At 61.6% G+C, this 1,302-nt stretch overlaps 1 protein-coding gene across 1 annotated transcript in view; it reads right to left on the minus strand.

Moving 5' to 3' along the window:
• The window catches only part of LOC104988079 (collagen alpha-1(III) chain-like), a 1,987-nt gene extending 1,572 nt beyond the window's left edge, over positions 1-415 (minus strand). The window contains exon 1 of the mRNA XM_010839252.1: positions 1-415. Coding sequence (XP_010837554.1) covers positions 1-117 — 117 coding nt within the window. The 5' untranslated portion in view covers positions 118-415.
• Positions 416-1,302: the final 887 nt, after the last annotated feature.

Below are 1,302 nucleotides of genomic sequence, written 5' to 3' on the forward strand. Positions count from 1 at the left end.
TGGGGGAGGGCCGCCTGGCAGGGTGGCATCGCTGCCCACGGTGGACTCCAATGCTGGCGGCCTCTGGGCACAGCACAGCCTGGCATGGAGTCCTGCCAGCTCCATCCTCCCCCCCATCAAAGCTCCCTGGTTCTCTCTCAGGATCAGGTCAGCCCTGGCTGGGACAGACGGTGAGGAGGCAGGAAAGGTCAGGAGGGTCAAAGGAGGCCGACGCACCACCAACCAGAGCTCTGTGCACAGCAGGGCCTGGATGGGCAGGAAGCAGTGGTCCACGGGGGCTCCGCGGTCAGCCAGTGTGGGAGGCCGCTTTCTTTGGGAGGTTGTGTGTGGGTCTGGAGTGGTGGCCAGGGGTGGGCGTGGGACGATGTGGGCTGATCCAGGGGCAGGAAGGACAGTCGTCACCCCCAAGCTTCCTGCACGCTATTTAAAGCCTCGCCTTGAGTCTGGGATGGGGGGCCTTCCCGCATCTTTGGTATTAAAGTGTCTTTCTGTGACACATGCTTGTCTTCCAACTTCCTCTTTGGATGAAAAGTTGGCATTCCTGTGAGATTCTGGTAACTCGAGGGCTCTCTTGGTGGGGTGTGGATGGGCCTTGGTGTGGCTGGTTCAGGGCTGAAAATGTGAAAGTGTGGCCTTGCTGGTGGGGAGCATGTCGCAGAAAGAAGTCATGTGCGACCCTCTCCAACAGCTTCATCCTAGTGGGGGGTTTTGAGCACTGGAGGCAAGTCCCAGGGTGGAGGAAACAGACTGTCTGCAGGGAAGGGGAAGTTGGATGGCAGCTCCCTCAGAAAGGGAGGGGGTCCAAGTGTGGGAGTTAGGGTTAGGGCTGGGAAATGGCCTCACACTCCCCTGGGTCCTTAGCAGCCACTCACCACACCAGGGCTTGTGACCAGAGAGTGTCCATGAGGGAGCGGGAGGACACAGGAGAGCTGGCCTCCTGGGGGGGATGGTCCCCACCTCTGCTCAAGTTGGGTGGGGAGCGGCCAGGGGCATCAGGATCAGGGTGGATGGGGCCAGAGTGGCCAAAAGTGGGGCAAGCTCTTGTCTGGAACTGGACTCCCCAGGGAGGAGCCGTGTCTGGCCACCCACCTCTGAGCACTGGAAGGCCAGTCGATGGATCCTGGGTGCGAGCTGGTGGGGAGGGTGGCTGGAAGCCAAGGACCCCTCTTCCCCCAGGAGGTGTGGGGACAAGGCCCTGCAGGCCTCAGCCCTGCAAAGGACCGCTGTGACCGGCCTGTTCCCAGTCTGAGTGAGGGTTGGGGTGCCGGGGGTCTCGGACACTCTTCTCCAGAGCCCAGATTT

The sequence above is a fragment of the Bison bison genome, unplaced genomic scaffold (genome assembly GCF_000754665.1).
Source record: "Bison bison bison isolate TAMUID 2011002044 unplaced genomic scaffold, Bison_UMD1.0 scf7180017846325, whole genome shotgun sequence".
Taxonomy (NCBI): Eukaryota; Metazoa; Chordata; class Mammalia; order Artiodactyla; family Bovidae; genus Bison; species Bison bison.